This window comes from Enoplosus armatus, chromosome 5 (genome assembly GCF_043641665.1).
Source record: "Enoplosus armatus isolate fEnoArm2 chromosome 5, fEnoArm2.hap1, whole genome shotgun sequence".
In the NCBI taxonomy this organism is placed as follows: Eukaryota; Metazoa; Chordata; class Actinopteri; order Centrarchiformes; family Enoplosidae; genus Enoplosus; species Enoplosus armatus.
Genome location: NC_092184.1, coordinates 17,118,705 through 17,133,412, shown reverse-complemented (window position 1 = coordinate 17,133,412; position 14,708 = coordinate 17,118,705). Strand labels below are relative to the sequence as shown.

General features: G+C 41.4%; 1 protein-coding gene and 1 non-coding gene across 2 annotated transcripts in view; both read left to right on the top strand.

Annotated features, from left to right (window-relative positions):
* LOC139285333 (rho guanine nucleotide exchange factor 17-like) overlaps window positions 1–13,987 on the top strand; it is a 57,275-nt gene extending 43,288 nt beyond the window's left edge. Inside the window, exons 3-24 of the mRNA XM_070905884.1 lie at window positions 2,150–2,332; window positions 5,703–5,819; window positions 6,788–6,880; window positions 7,011–7,187; window positions 7,464–7,514; window positions 7,738–7,847; window positions 8,034–8,119; window positions 8,315–8,433; window positions 8,668–8,875; window positions 9,099–9,172; window positions 9,315–9,398; window positions 9,497–9,600; window positions 9,963–10,090; window positions 10,296–10,415; window positions 10,503–10,770; window positions 10,874–10,960; window positions 11,301–11,368; window positions 11,731–11,879; window positions 11,968–12,142; window positions 12,424–12,519; window positions 13,059–13,241; window positions 13,360–13,987. Of these exons, the coding sequence (XP_070761985.1) occupies window positions 2,150–2,332; window positions 5,703–5,819; window positions 6,788–6,880; window positions 7,011–7,187; window positions 7,464–7,514; window positions 7,738–7,847; window positions 8,034–8,119; window positions 8,315–8,433; window positions 8,668–8,875; window positions 9,099–9,172; window positions 9,315–9,398; window positions 9,497–9,600; window positions 9,963–10,090; window positions 10,296–10,415; window positions 10,503–10,770; window positions 10,874–10,960; window positions 11,301–11,368; window positions 11,731–11,879; window positions 11,968–12,142; window positions 12,424–12,519; window positions 13,059–13,241; window positions 13,360–13,568 (2,889 nt within the window). The 3' untranslated portion in view covers window positions 13,569–13,987. The remainder of the gene's footprint in view (window positions 1–2,149; window positions 2,333–5,702; window positions 5,820–6,787; window positions 6,881–7,010; window positions 7,188–7,463; window positions 7,515–7,737; window positions 7,848–8,033; window positions 8,120–8,314; window positions 8,434–8,667; window positions 8,876–9,098; window positions 9,173–9,314; window positions 9,399–9,496; window positions 9,601–9,962; window positions 10,091–10,295; window positions 10,416–10,502; window positions 10,771–10,873; window positions 10,961–11,300; window positions 11,369–11,730; window positions 11,880–11,967; window positions 12,143–12,423; window positions 12,520–13,058; window positions 13,242–13,359) is intronic.
* trnam-cau (transfer RNA methionine (anticodon CAU)) lies at window positions 3,871–3,943 on the top strand. Its single transcript has one exon. It is a non-coding gene; the product is annotated as a tRNA-Met (tRNA).
* Window positions 13,988–14,708: the final 721 nt, after the last annotated feature.

The window sequence follows — 14,708 nt, the reverse complement described above, 5'->3', positions numbered from 1 at the left end:
AGACACAGTTAGCGATCAGCTGGTGAACACAGCAGTGCTGCTAAAGAGCCAGATGTTTTTCTCAGGAGTTGGTGGAGACCAAAAAAGGACTAAAAGAAGAGCAAATATTAGTCCTCAATGAATGTGTGACATAATCACTGTTCCCAGATTGGACTGACTTTTTGCTAATGGCACATTAAAACACTCATATCAATAGATGTAGGCTTTTATACATAGAATAGGAAAAAAGTTTCAACTTAGTTGTCATAAACTGAAAATGACACTTCACATCAGTCATTGCGTGTCAAGCTGAGCCTACTGACCTTGGGCAGCAATAACTGTCAGTGCACAATTCATGCAAGTTGATACAGTAAAGAACACAACACACAGCTGACTTCCAACCTTACCTGTAGCGTTGATTTCAAGATGAGTTACGACACCCAAAGAGAAACTTTACGAATCAAAAAATGCTCTTAGAGTACATTATTTTAAAGGAGAAAACACTTTATCTACAGCTACCCTCTCACAGTTCATTCATTAGCTGACTAATTTGTCTTTAGAGTCTTGGTTCACTAAAAATTCTCAGTCGATGACTCATTTTTATCTTCTTTTATTTTGGTGAATGACCTACAAGTCTTTCATAATTTCTGGACAATAAAACGTCTTTATTCTCACAGTGATATTTGAGAAGATAATTTCATGAGCACTTGATGATAAAAGATCTTTACTTTACTTACTTGATTAAAATCCTCTTTAGTCAAAAACGTCCCTCTCTTTATGAAACTATCTGTGGATCCACATGAATAAAAAGTAGAAATGCTTCATTACAACCTTGAATAAAGTATTTCTGATTCTGATTCTGATGCCTCCCTGTGACACAAAGTCAGCAATTCCAGGCTCTTATGTAACATAGTTTCAATAAGAATTAGCTGAAGGAAGTACCAGCTGAATCACTGCTGCTTGAAAGATATCTCAAATCACTCTTTGTCCCAACTTTCTTCAGTACGATTTTTTTTTTAACCAGCAGATTGGATTAGTCATCAAATGTGTCAAAAAGTGAGGCAGTTAGCCTCGCACAGCTGACTGGACTTTACAGCTTGTGCAGCCTCTGGGTCACTTCTGTCTGAGTCCATTTTAGACCGTAAATTGAATCTCCAAATCTCTCTCAGCTTTAATGGATTGCTGCGTGTGTATGTGTGTGTGTCCGAGACAGGCTTGTTAGGATACTGGCGCTAAATCTACAAAAGCTGTGTGTATGAGGTTACCTTGAGATCCAAATTTAAAAAAGAAAGAAAGAAATGGAAGTAGAATTATTAGGAGGAGAAGAAAAGAAGGATAAAAGGGCATGAAATTATATTCATACTCGAATGCAGCTTAATCTGTTTGTTACTGTGGCATTTGCGGCAACATGGCAGATGCCGCATTCAGGTCGTATCACTCAGACTGTAATTATGAGCAGCCGAGTTGGGAAATCCACATTCAGTCCTACAGAAGTGTCACCAAACCTGGAGCAAATAAAATCCAATTTTAACACTAATAATAATCATTTCAGCTCATTTAAAAGGAGCGATATGCTATTTGTTTGTATCTGATTTCTCTTGCTAACAAACAACAACAAAATTAACTAATTTATGTACAAATGTACGTCATCACATTGATTCACAGTTCATATAAAAGGCCAACATTAACATAAATCAGTTCTGCTGATTGATTTACAACACGGCTCACAGCCTGATTCAGCTGCCACTGCACAAACGGCACAGCTAAAACACATTGATATTATCTCACAGTATTTTTTGTCACATCGACACTGTCCAGATCCAGATACATGGCACAGCTGCAGTCACCACAGTCGTCACTTTTCTGTACACATAACACACACAAAGGGTTGGATTTTAATTAATTAATTCATTGTTTAGGTTGGACAGACATCAGCTAGAATGACACATATGAAATTAACTGATATTGTCTTTGGTCACGTAACAAGCACAAATCAGCATAAATGATTATTAGAATTTAATTCTGAATTTAATGGAAACCTCAATGCTAGAAAATGTGTCAAACAAATTCCTCCATCACTGCTGGATGTCGTTTGTATCTAATCTTGTGCACATTTAAAATATTTGAAATGCTCGTTTGTAATGAACTGGTCGTCTCGTCCCCCCCTCAGGGCTACATGCGTCCTCTCAAACAGCCGGACAGCGGCTCCATCGTGGACCCTCTGCTGGTGGATGAGATGTTCTACCAGATCCCGGAGATCCTGGAGCACCACGAGCACTTCCTGGAGCAAGTTGCCGGCTGCGTCAGCCAATGGCACGATAGGCAGACAGTTGGACACATCCTCATCCAATCAGTGAGTAGAGATGACAGGTTTCTCTAATCCCCTACCCCAATCACTGAAACCAGCTTTCTCACTTACATGACGTAAACAGGAAAGCCAACTGTAACCAGGTTGTTTAAGAGTTTTCATAGCGGTCTCGTCTTTGTGCTGCAAGAATGCATATATGTTAGCATTGTTAGCCTCTGTATGTGTGTCGTAGCAGTAATCCTTTTACCTCTCTGAATAGCATCTGTCTTGAAAACAACGAGCCCGTGGTGTGTGAGAGACACTTGGGAAATCCTAAAATGTGTGTTATAATGCGACAGTATGAATTATAGAAGCACTTCCTCAAGCTAGAATCAACAGTGACTAATGAACAGATATCCACCTAAAAGCACACCTCGTTCTTCACACAGCAGCAAACCATAAAAACACTGTTCAAAAGATGCAGTTTAACTGGTTTATTTTATTGTTTCATGGTGTATTTGTTTCTAATATCTGCAAGATAAGATAAGGACATTGTGAAGGTTTAATAGAAGGCAGTTGTTCAGCTCTGGTTTTCAAATAGTTTCAGGATACCTTTTTTTTTCTTCTAAATGCTCTTTTCTGTTCAGGTAAACACAAAACAAAGAAGTGCATACAGGTTTTCCTATACTTATTTTGAAGTCCAAAACTTTTTCATGAATTTGTCTTTAACTTTTATGATTCAGCAGTAAAGCAACTTGTGCAGAAATGACATATAAAACGTATTTAACTGTAGGCCGGAGCTTGAATGAATAAACAGTCTTTACAGCAGGGCGGACTGAAGGGAAGCTGCTTTATAAAGACACGGTCTATAGTTGGCAGCACTAGTTTAATATTTTGTTTTCCCGGTGACCTCTTGACGACTCGTTTAAAATTTCCCATGACCCAAGGGCGGCTCTCAACCTAGACTTTGAAAAACAGCGCTCTAAAACATCCGTGTTAGGCTAAATGTCAGGTTTCAGTCTTCCTCTTGTCCAGGCGAACCGTTTTACAGACTCTGAGTCAGAACTTCATAGTAGAAGCTTCCAGTTTCCTCATAGACCAGAGCACATTGTGACTACAGGCTTTGTTTTTCATTGAGTAGGGGAGAAAAAACCCCTCACTCTGTTGCTATGTTAATGCTATTGTTATCACTCTCAGCACCTCACAGCTTGAATGAAACACAAACTCTCACTGGAGACACACAGGGACAATGTGGGAAATGCCGGAAACCACTAACTGAATTATAAGCAGGTTGAGGGAAAGTTGCTGCACCAAAAAATATAATTACCTATTTTCTTTTGAACACTTTATACCTCCTGAGATGAATTCATTATATATAAACTGTTCAGTGTTATATGTTGATATAAAGATAATGTTAGAATATAGAAACTAATATAATTGCAAATAGCTGCAATCAGAAAAGTGAGAGTAGTTTCTGTTCAGTTGGAGCTGTTGCAGATCCTCCTCACTGCTCTGAGCTTCCCTCCCCCACTACCCCTCCCCCCCCCCCCCCCCCCTCGTTCTCGCTGCAGCTCTTAAAGCCGCAGCAGCAGGTCTATGCTCAGGCCTCGTTGGCGCAGTAGGCAGCGCGTCAGTCTCATAATCTGAAGGTCGTGAGTTCGAGCCTCACACGGGGCATAGGTTTTACGTTCAGGTGATGATTTTAGAGGATTTGCTCTTCGTCGTTACTGTGTGGTTTGTGTGCTTCCTTTGATCACAGCTTTATCTCACAAGCAGCTGTACATGTGTAGAAGATATCAGTACAATAATGAATCTGTACTTTTTTGTGTGATTATTAACAATTCTGTCTCTTTCTTCTCTCTCTGTGCACTATTATGGCAGATTCCCTCCCTCCTAAACATATATGTGTGATTCATTTTTGCTGAGCATTGTTCCAGTTAATACAAATAGTTTATCATTTAGATAATTTGCATAATTGGGATCTGATTTGGGTTATTGACAGCTATCTAATATATTTGACTTTGTCAGGAATAAAATGATCAGAGTCAGAATCAGAAATACTTTATTGATCCCCGGGGGGAAATTACACTATGATTAAGTACTGGACTCATTTCCATTGTCGTCTGTGGTGGGGGGGTTTTCAGTCCAGCAACATTTATCACAATGGAGGAAGGCATTGAATGTTGAAGGTTCACTTTATTCATCCATAAAATCCTGGAACTTACAGTGCTATCATGCTAATCGACCAACACTGATTACAGAACATAGGAAATAAATACTTAGAAAATAAAACCATAAAACTGTAGATAAAAACATCATACATTCCTGTTCTCTCTGCCGTTTCTGTCCTCTGCTTTGACCAATCTTCACATTCTCCTGAGATGTTATTTCTCTGTCCTCTTACTCTTCCTCAAAGCCTGAGAAGAGGGGAAATGGAGAGCGGAGTTGGATTATAAAAGAGAAAGAGGGCCAGGTTATTTCATGAAAGGGTAGAAAGCAGGTTGCTCTCTTACGTTAAATAAGACGCCACATTGTGCCGAATGTCTCTATGTTTGTGTCTCAGTCTCTCTGTACCTCTCCCTCTATTTGTGGAAAGAAAGCAGGTCAAGGTGAATCGTGTGTGTGTGTGTGTGTGTGTGAAATACTCAGAAATACTCTTATTGTTTTCTAATGTGAGACAAAACAAACTGAAAACCACTCCCACCAAGATGTACTCTCTTTTGCTGTTATTATGATTTAATTACACATTAACAAATGCAACATGTGCTAAATGCTAGCTGTTGTTATTATTAGCAGAATCCAGTTGTTGTTTTTCTAGATTTTTTAACCAAATGCAACAATCTACCTGGAAAATATTCATCCTGGAAAGCAAATAAGCGTGTTGTGAAGTTTGATCTACCTACAGTGTACTTTTTTGATTAATTAATTCATTGTTTAGTCCATGAAAAGTCCAAAAAATAGTATAAGAATTATTCAATCACAAAACACTTATTTTGTTTGATCAACAGTCCAAAACCCAAAGATATTGAATTTAAAATGATATCAAGCAGAGAAAAGCAGCTCACATTTAAGAAGCTGGAACCAGCAATTTACTTGATAAACAACTGAAACGAGTCGTAAATTATCAAAATTGTTGACAATTTATTATCCGTCAATCAATTTATCAGTTAATCAACTGATTGTTTCAGCTCTAATAGCTACATAATGATCTTACCAGCACCTCAGATATCCTGCTGAACGTAAGATGTTTCTAAAACTTAAAGAAAGCTATTACCTGAATAATAACCTTTATTTTACAAACAGGTCACCAATTTGGATTGCTTAATTTTTCTTCAGACAAAAATGTATTCCATCAGATTAATTTTACACAAGCTATTGTCACGTAAACGTGTGCTCATAGTAAAAATCCTCTTCTTCTTCTTCGTCTTTTCTCCAGTTCTCCAAAGAGACTCTGGCTAACATGTATTCAGCGTACATTGACAACTTTCTCAACGCCAAAGACGCTGTTAGGATTGCCAAGGAGGCCAAGCCAGCGTTTCACAAGTTTCTGGAGGTGAGTGTCGGACCGAGCCCTGTGTTTCCCAAGCGGCCGCTCTTTTGTGCTTGTTTGGAAAACTAGAAACCAGTATAGAAAACTGTAGTGATGAATTTACACCAAGAGGAGTTTGACTACTTTGTACCAACGTTTTGACTGGGAAATGCTGAAAAGTACTTTGTTGTCTGTTCTTGTCACTGTAAGGTTTGTATATATGTTAATATGTGTGTGTGTGTGTGTGTGTGTGTGTGTGCGTGTGCGTGTGCGTGCGTGCATCCTGCCTTGTTCCTCCTGTTTATCCATGCTGGTATTCCCATGAGTTCTTGTCTTTGAAAGAGAGACACTTGATTGTTCCTGCCCTACAGTTACAGGACTTCAGGATCAGTCTTTTGAATAAATGTGTGTGTTTAGTTCTGAAGGCTTGTTTAAAAAAAAAAAGATATAACCAGTGAAAATAGATTTTGTATCTCAGTAAATATAGTTTTTCATCTCTCTGGGCCACTCCTTTTTCTGGAGCTGTAAGAAATGACAAATTATTGTCTGTGAAATGTTCTCCAAACCCTCTCTTTAAACCACTTTAAGCAGATCATTTGACTTAAAAACCCGGGGATATTTTAGCGATGTGTCCAGTTAAATTTGGTAGACCACTGTTGTACACTTTGATACTGTGGTGTGCCACCAGAAATATATGTATGGGAAAAACAGCACAAGTTGGCTTCACAGACAAGAGCTCGGATGCTAAAATGTAATCAGCCACCACAAAAACCTGTCATGTCCTCGTCCTGTTCTCAGTTTTCCACCACAGAGCACTTCATGCCAGATGGGGGTTTACAGTGGAACAATGTCTCCATCTTGTGGCGGAGATGTGAAATGCAACACTGACCTGAATTTAGAGTCAATCATGCTGTTACTTTGGGCTTTCTTGAGTTATTTTCTCATCCTCTCTTATGTCCATGCTCTGTCTCCGTCCTCCTTCACTCCAACAGCAAAACATGCGTGAGAACAAGGAGAAACAGGCTCTGGGTGATCTGATGATTAAACCAGTCCAGAGGATTCCTCGATATGAGCTGCTGGTTAAGGTGAATTATCTCCGAATATAACCCTTGCCTGCTTTCTGTATACTGTAAGTAGCCTCATCCTGTGTTTAGGGACAAGAAGCTTGTGTCGAGGGAGATGAATATGTATTTGTGTTTGTGCTGTTTGTGTTAGGACCTGCTCAAGCACACCCCAGAGGATCACCCGGACCACCCGTACTTACTGGACGCCCAGAGGGACATCAAGCGATTGGCCGAGAAGATCAATAAGGGCCGTCGCTCCGCTGAGGAGGCAGAGAGGGAGGCCAGGGTCATCCAGGAGATCGAGGCGCACATAGAGGGAGTTGAACATGTGAGATATTTATTACTCTTACTGTAAACCTCTGTTTACAGCTGATGTTTGCCTTTTTTAACTCTTAACTTCGGGGCTGCTTTTTTTTGATTATTGTCCATCTTACATTTTAAAAGTATTTAGCAGCTACAACAAGTTTTTGCTATGTTTCCCAGTGCCATATGGCTTTTGTGCAGCTATTTGATCCCATCCTAAAAGAGTGAGATGGCAACAGTTTTTCAGTCATTTTTATGGTATGAAATGATGATCAGCACTCTCTGTATGTGTTTGTGTTAGATTCTGAACCCCCAGAGGAAGTTCCTGAGACAGGAAATGGTCATGGAGGCGGTAAGAAGTATTTTCTGAATTGACAAATGTTTGTAACAGAGTAAGATTTCTCAATTGGTGTCATGTCTTGAAAAATAAATCAAAGTAATAGAACTGACCAAAGCAAACAGTGTTATAATATAATATAATATGATATGTATTATAACTTTGATTGTTATATAGATGACCCATAACCCAAGTTAAGACTTACTGAGCTCTTCCTCTCTCCTTCCTCTCTCTGTAGAAGACAGTGGGTGGGAAGAAAGACCGTTCTCTCTTCCTCTTCAGTGATCTGATCATCTGCACCACCCTCAAGAGGAAGTCTGGCTCATTAAGACGCAGCTCCATGAGCCTGTACGCGATAAACACACACAGAAACACTGAAAAGGAAAGACACACACATAGGCTGTCATAACAGAGTTTACAAACCACACTGCCCCCTGGTGTTGAACAACAGACACACAGACAATGTTTTCAACAATGTTTCCCTCTTTTTCTCCATCACACCTTTCTCTTCCTCTGCTGCTGTCTCTCTCTCAGATACTCTGCTGCGAGTGTGATCGATACTTCCAGTAAATATAAGTTCCTGTGGAAGCTTCCCCTGGAGGACGTGGAGGTGGTGAAAAGTAAGGCTCCATCTTTGGGTCACATGCTGCTAATAAGTGATATGAGTAGCATTTACTTTTTTGATGAATGATATGATCTATCACTGTTGTCTGATTCATCAATATTAAAATGAAATATGTACGTTTTATTTTCCTTAAAATGTTTGTTTTTATTATGATGGCGTTCAGTTCTTTCATTGAACATCTTTGCATCAGGCTCCACTCAGGCAACAAACAAGGAGAGCATCCAGAAGATGATTAGTCGACTAGACGAGGACCTCAGCACTCTGGGTCAGATCAGCAAACTGTCTGAGACCCTCAGCTTCCCACACCAGGTACTGTGGACCGACACACACTCAAACAGCAGCCACATGTTTTACTGTATCTTCACTACTTTTTTTGTGTCTCAATCCTTCCTCCTTCTCCCATTTTATCTGTCTCTGTGAGTTAAACACAATGAGAAAATCTTTAATTACTTTATTTATTATGGACTTTTTGTCTTCTGGTCTTTGGTGTGGCAAAACATCTAATGATCCTGGTCTTTTTCTTGTCGTTTCTATCTCTCCCAGTCCCTCGACGAGGTAATAAAGGATCTGATGGCGTCGGTGCACAGGGAGCTGTCAGAGAAGCAGTCTCTGGCCTTCAGCATGACCTTCCTGCCCACGAAGCTGGAGTTCACCACGGCCTCCGCCGAGAGCAGCTTCGTCTTCGAGTTCACCTCTCCTGACATTCGTTCCAACTTTGAACAGGCCTTTGAAGAAGCCAAGAAGAAGCTAGGTCAGTGAAAAGGCTTTCTAGTGAGACAAAACATTATGTACTGGACTGCAGCTTGTTAAGTACAGTAGAAAAAGACAGTTGTAGCAGCATGTGGATGCAGTGGTTTCAGCCCAGCTCCATTAAGCATCGTAAAATACATTTCCTGGTAATTTTAACAAGGATTCATCAGGCCTAGAGCTGCTTTATTTAAGTGGTCTAATTGTCAATGTGTCATTGTGTTTAGCAATGAATAAGGACCAGTGGGACCCAGAGTTTCTGAAGGCCATTCCTATTATGAAGACACGTAGTGGAATGCAGGTGAGAGCAGCAGAGAGTACCTACTGTATCATCTCTGTGTGTATATATGATGTACTTTAAATGTCAGTTCATACCTGCAGACAAGCCGTTTTAACAGCCGTACAGAAGTCATCTCCGCTCATGTGTTGTCGTTTGTGTCCAGTTTTCGTGCGCCTCCCCGAGCCACAGCTGTCCTGACAGTGGCTGTGAGGTGTGGGTGTGTAACAGTGACGGATACGTGGGTCAGGTGAGAAAATACTGCAAATGTAGCCGTAATATACTAACCAGTATTGGTGACAATAAACAGTTCGCCTGATGATGAAGATGATGATGTTTCCTCTCCAGGTGTGTTTGTTGAACATCAAAGATGAGCCCACAGTGGAGGCCTGTATCGCTGTCTGCTCAGCGAGGATCATATGTATTGCTGCGGTACCAGGACTCAAGGGAAGGTCAGTACACACACACACACACACACACACACAGATACAGAAGTAAACCTGCAGTTATAACTCATTCTCCCCTCCCATGTGCAACACATTGTTTCACAGAAATTTAGAAACCAATCATTGTCACATTTAGTCTTATAAAATGCTGGTAGACTGGGAACCTGGATATATGTCAGGCGATCGGTGATTATGTTCATGTTTTTCAAACTTCTAGAAGTTTCATTTTAGACAATACAGTTTTGATACATGTGCAGCTCAAACAGCAGTTTCTATACATTAAAAACTCACTTAAGTTGCACCTGACAACTCTATTCCTGACTTCATCTATATTCTGCACCATTAACCAATCTCTCCTCACCTGTTAGGGAGCGCGGATCAGAGCCAGCCATCGCCCCCATCTCCGGAGCACCCGGTCACACCCAGCAGCAGCAGCAGCAGCAGCTCCATATATCTATCTCTCATTCATCTCTGGAGCTGACGGAGCAGCCTACAGGTTGGTCCATCAAGGTTTTATGACATGACCAGCAGCAAGACTTCCTACTTTAAAACAAACCGGGTTGTAAACTGTTAACTGTTATACAAGTAAGGTTTAGTATAATCCTGTCCTGCACTGATACATCGACTTGTATTCTATCTGTATGTACTGCAGTTTTCTGTATATTCATGTATATGTAGACTGATCAATTGATTGTTTCCAGGACCAGGGGCGGAGCTTGTCCCTTTTGACAGCGATGACACTGATGATGAGGATTCACCCAGCCCTTCCTCCACTCTACAGAGTCAGGCCAGTCACTCCACCATATCATCCAGCTATGGCAGTGAGTAAAAACACTCAGATACACTCCAGTCACACACACACTTCTACACTCTACATACTTATACTCTCTCTCACTCCTCCCTTCAAGATGACGAGGGTCCAGGCTCCAAGGACATGGCCACAGAGACCACCAGCAGCGAGGAGGAGCAGGAGTTCCCGGTGGCAAGCTCCTACGGAGGTCCGGGGATGTTAGGGGTCGGCGGAGGAGGACGCGCCCACACAGAGAGCCCCATGGACGGCCGGGCCATGCGCCGCTCCTCCCGGGGCTCGTTCACCAGGGCGAGCCTGGAGGACCTGCTCAGCATCGACCCGGAGGCCTACCAGAGCTCAGTGTGGCTGGGAACTGAGGACGGATGGTGTGTTGTGCACACAGTCAGACACACACCATAAGTAGCTTCCTTGCTTGTTGGTGTGCTGATTTTATGGCCTAATTTCTCATAATGCTTCTGTTTCTGTCAGCATCCATGTGTACCAATCCTCGGACAACATCCGTAACCGTAAAAACAGCATGAAGATGCAACACTCGGCTTCCATCCTCTGTGTACTGTGAGTTGCCTTCTTGGCCTCTACTTTTACTTTACAAACAAAAATAATACTGGAATTCATGCTGTGTAAGACAATTAAAGATGCAGAGTGATGGGGAAGTTGGGAGGAAAAAGGGATGGGAAGCCATTTGATGCGGCTGGGTTCAAATGTGTTCTGTCAGGATTTTGTAAACAATTTTATTAAAAAATTTTATTTAAACTTTATTTAAACAGGTAATCTCATTGAGACACAGGGTCTCATTCTGAAGAGAGACAATATATATCCTTGTATTATTATTATTGTTATCTCATTCCTTGTATGCTTTACTTCTTCTTTTTAATTTTTTTTTTGCTCCCTACAGGTATTTGGACAACAAAGTGTTTGTGTCCTTGGCCAATGGAGAGGTGATTGTCTATCAGAGAGAAGCAGGTAAGCTGGAGGAGTGTGAAGCGATTCGAAAAACCAAGTAGGGCTGTAGGGCTCACAAGAGTGCCTTTCTTCTCTACAACATTTTGTTGCTAACTTACAGCCATGCTAGCCTGCACCCAATTGGGAGTGCTGATATTATCATCGCCTGTTTCAAAAATAATCCCGGCTGCTTCCACATGCATTATTTAAAAAGATATACATTTAATTTCAAGTCTTCCACCCTTGTCAAATACAAGGACAAGCCAGGGAGCATTTATGGTGCAGATATGGTAAAGTTAAATATAAAGGAAAATGTAATTTGAAAACCACTAGTAACAAAATAATTTATGTTTCTGTTTCCCCCCTGTCATCTCAATCTGCAGGTAGTTTCTGGGACCCTCAGTCTTCCCAGACGTTAGTTCTGGGCTCGCCCAGTAGCCCTGTCACCAAAATGGTTCCTGTGGGAGGAAAGCTTTGGTGTGGCTCACAGAACAGAGTCCTCATCATCAACACAACGACACTGGTACAAGAGGTAGGATGGATGGATGGATGGATGAGTGTACAGGCGAACAAATGTCGAAACCAAACCGTTTGTGTAACACTTCTCCCCTTTATCTCAGCACTGGTTCCAGGTGGGCACAGACAGCAGTCGGTGCGTAACTTGCATGGTGGCGTACGGTCAGGGTGTGTGGCTGGCGTTGCAGGGCAGCGCGCAGGTCAAACTGTACCACGCTCAGACCTTGGAGAGCCTGACGGAGGTGGACGTGGCGCCTGCTGTGCATAAGATGCTTGCAGGTAAACACACATAGGGAATACTGAGTGACAAAAATGTGTGTACATATTATATTACTTTATTCAGGACATATGCAGCTTTTTTCTTTATTTCCCTTCTTTTAATTCCCATTTTAAAATAACTCACTTCTTATTCCTTTTCCCTGTCCTCTCTATTTGAATCCCCACTTCACTCATTCTCTCCCTCTCCTCTTTCCACTGACCTCCCACCCTTCTTGTCCTCCCTCACCACCGTTACTCCCCTGACCTCCGTTCCGTTCTCTCTTTTCTTTCTCTCCATTCAGGTGCAGATGCGATCATCAGACAGCACAAGGCCGCCTGTCTGAGAATCACGGCATTGCTGGCCTGTAAGGATCTGCTGTGGATCGGCACCAGTGCAGGTAAAAACACACAGATATCCAAAATACATTAACCTGATAATTAAACTGAATTTCCGTTTTGTTTCTCTTCATTATTAAATCCAATGTGGGCAGTGATTCAAAGGTCTGGAAACCTAAATTCACATGCAAATAGCGTTACAAAATGCATTTGCTATATTTAATATAGAGTGTTTATTTTTGCTTGTTGTTTTTTTTATATTGAATATTGAAAACTGGTGAAAATCATATTGAAAAAATAAAAATCCAAATGACAATAATATTATCAGTGCAAACACTAGGTACACCTTTTATCAATGTACTTGTTACTTCTTTAGATGGACTCACAGCTTATTTGTGCTTTCTCCCACATTTTCTATCATTGTTACTGGGCTTCTAACTTTTGAGTGATTGGAAAAAATCTGGGTGAAAATTGGCTTTCTTGTTAAAATTGATTCAAAAACAAAAAAAGATTAATTTTTTTAAATGGTAGCATTTTGGAATTTTACATTGATCCTCATTCATTGGATTAAAGCACGTTTTAAGCTAGTGTTCTTCTTCAGGGGTGGTCCTTACGCTGGCGATCCCAGCGGTGAGCTCAGGAACTGGGGCTGGGACACTGAAGTCTCCCCTGGCGCCGATGGGCTCGGCTCATGGACACACGGGCCACGTTCGGTTCCTGACATCCATCGAACTACCGGAAGGGTTTGACATGAACTTCCCTCCTACAACCACAGAGCCCACAGGTAGTTATTGTTTCGTGCACTCTCGTCTACTTCTGCAGCAAAAAAAAGATCTGAACTGAAAGTTTTATTTGCACTTGTGCCGTCCCTTGACCTTTGATCCCTCCTCTCTGTTTTCTAGGCAACCAATCCCAGAGCGGCAGCACAGTTGACGGGAACCTCCAAAGGCATGACTCTGCGCGTCGCCGAGCCTCTGCCCACATCCCTATAAAAACCAACCACCTGGTGATTTCCGGCGGCGATGGCTATGAGGACTTCAGACTCACCAATAGCAGTGAAACAGTCGGACGGGACGACAGTACCAACCACCTTTTGCTTTGGAGGGTCTGAGACAATCCCCCCCAACCTCCCTCTAGCTGAGAACACCGCACAAGCTCCAGTCCTTTTCCCTTTCGGACTCCTCACTTTTTTGGTGTTGTTGTTTTGGTCTTCTGCTCAGTCCACCAGTCTCTATGTGCATAATATGGCTGTCACCTCCCTCCTGGACTTACCTAATGAATATGATCACTTCAGACCCAGTTTTCTTGTGTTAATGTTTCTGATGGTGTGCGTTGTTCCTCACTGAGTGGTGTGCGTTTTTTTTGGCATTTTGCGAGTGTTGTCTAGAAAAGTGTCTTTTAAGTGTCTTTACTGAAGGAGACGGAGGGAGACGATGAAGGGAAGAATGAAACTTTCACAGATGTTTGTGTGTTTAGACGTGAAGAAAAGAAAGACAGAAGAGGACTTGGACTCTGCAGAATGTCATTGCACAGGAGATTGAAAGAGGACATTTAAGTGAGACATAAGTGAAGCATGTAGTTGTCCTTTGGACATTTTCTCTGTTTTTTTGGACTTGGACATCAAAGCATTACTACATCGTCACTTCATCTTAGCCTGCACTGCAGACAAAATGCCTCCTGATGATCAGAGGTAAATATACCAACATACCTTCACAGGCTGTTGTTTGATGCATAGATTTTTACTACTAGAGTTCAAGCTTAGCAGAGAGGTTCAGTTGAGTCAGTGAGCTTTTAAAAGAGTCCTTAAACCTCATTGGTCTGGACAACAACTCCTACTGGCAGATCTGAGATTAGATATTTCTACTGGGGTTGTAATAATAATATTAATATCTACTTCACGATTCATTGCTTACAGATGTGAGACTGCTAAAATCATCTTTTCTCCAGTGGAGGGAGCGTGAATAAGAGCATCATTTAAGTGCAATATGTGGCCAGGGTATCTAACAGGACTATAAACACACATTAATGCACAGCTGTCACTCACTGAATCTGAAGACATTTGTGAAAAACAAAAACGTATGTTTTTCCACAGATAATCCCGTTAATTTTTTGCTGCCAGTTTACGATGACATGAACGTAGATGATGCCCATGACTGGAGTTGAGTAGAAAAAAAAAAAGTGCATTGGAGACATTCCTCCTTAATATGACTATGCCAAAGCCTTGTATGTGTTAAAGTTTTTGACTTTGAGG